The sequence below is a fragment of the Propithecus coquereli genome, unplaced genomic scaffold, assembly GCF_000956105.1.
Source record: "Propithecus coquereli isolate 6110/MARCELLA unplaced genomic scaffold, Pcoq_1.0 Scaffold709, whole genome shotgun sequence".
Lineage (NCBI taxonomy): Eukaryota > Metazoa > Chordata > Mammalia > Primates > Indriidae > Propithecus > Propithecus coquereli.
Window position 1 is genome coordinate 91,788 of NW_012153163.1, and position 1,036 is coordinate 92,823.

At 47.5% G+C, this 1,036-nt stretch overlaps 1 protein-coding gene across 1 annotated transcript in view; it reads right to left on the bottom strand.

The window, feature by feature from the left end:
* LOC105824022 (protocadherin alpha-3-like) overlaps nt 1-1,036 on the bottom strand; it is a 14,725-nt gene that overhangs the window by 6,234 nt on the left and 7,455 nt on the right. The window contains exon 3 of the mRNA XM_012661356.1: nt 7-962. Coding sequence (XP_012516810.1) covers nt 7-962 — 956 coding nt within the window. The remainder of the gene's footprint in view (nt 1-6; nt 963-1,036) is intronic.

The following is a 1,036-nucleotide window of genomic DNA, read 5'->3' on the forward strand; positions in this document are numbered from 1 at the left end:
TCGGGCTGCGCGAAGGCCGGCGCGTTGTCGTTCACGTCGGCCACCTCCACGGACACGCTGGCTGTGGCCCACAGCGAAGGCGAGCCCCCGTCCCGGGCGGTCACCACCAACTCATAAGCCGACACACTCTCACGGTCCAAGGCACTGTCCAGCACCAGCGAATAGTAATTCTTGAAAGTGGACACCAGTTTGAAGGGGACATGAGACGTCAGTGTGCAGGTGACCTGTCCGTTGGCACCTGAGTCCCGGTCGGACACGCTGATCAGTGCAATAACTGTACCCACTGGAGCATCCTCTCTGATTGGAAGTGACAGGGACTTGAATTCCAAATCTGGGACATTATCGTTGTTGTCTTCTACTTCCACAATAACTCTACAATGGCCAGAGAGTGGGAGCTGTCCCTTATCAATGCCTTCTACAATAATTTCATAGGATTTGCTTTCTTCAAAATCAATATATCCCTTTACCATAATTTGTCCAGTAACTGGATCTATGTGGAACTTGGATTTCACATTCGGTGAAGTATCACTTGAGAATGAATAAATAATGTCCCCATTCAATCCTTCGTCTAAATCTGAGGCATTGAGTTTAATTACCAATGTTCCATTAGTAACATTTTCTGGTAATTTCACTTTATAGAGTGTCCTGTCGAAAACTGGGGCATTGTCATTGGCATCCAGTACCGTGATGAGTAACTGAACAGTGCCAGTTAGTTCGGGTTTGCCCCCATCAGTGACGGTGAGCACTAAAAAAATCTCTGGAGTTTCTTCTCTGTCTAAAGATTTTCGTAATATAAGCCCAAGACCTTTTACCCTCTCATCATCGGATGGTTTTTCCAGCGAAAAGTATTCATTGGGGCTCAGTCTGTAAGTGAGCAGGGCGTTCTCCCCGATATCTGCATCCGAGGCGCCCTCTAGTGGAAACCGAGAGTCAAGTGGCCTTGATTCCGCGATGAACAGATTCTTTTGTGTCGCGGGGAACACCGGCGGGTTGTCATTAATGAGAAAAACAAGCAGATTTCAATAGCTATTGGATA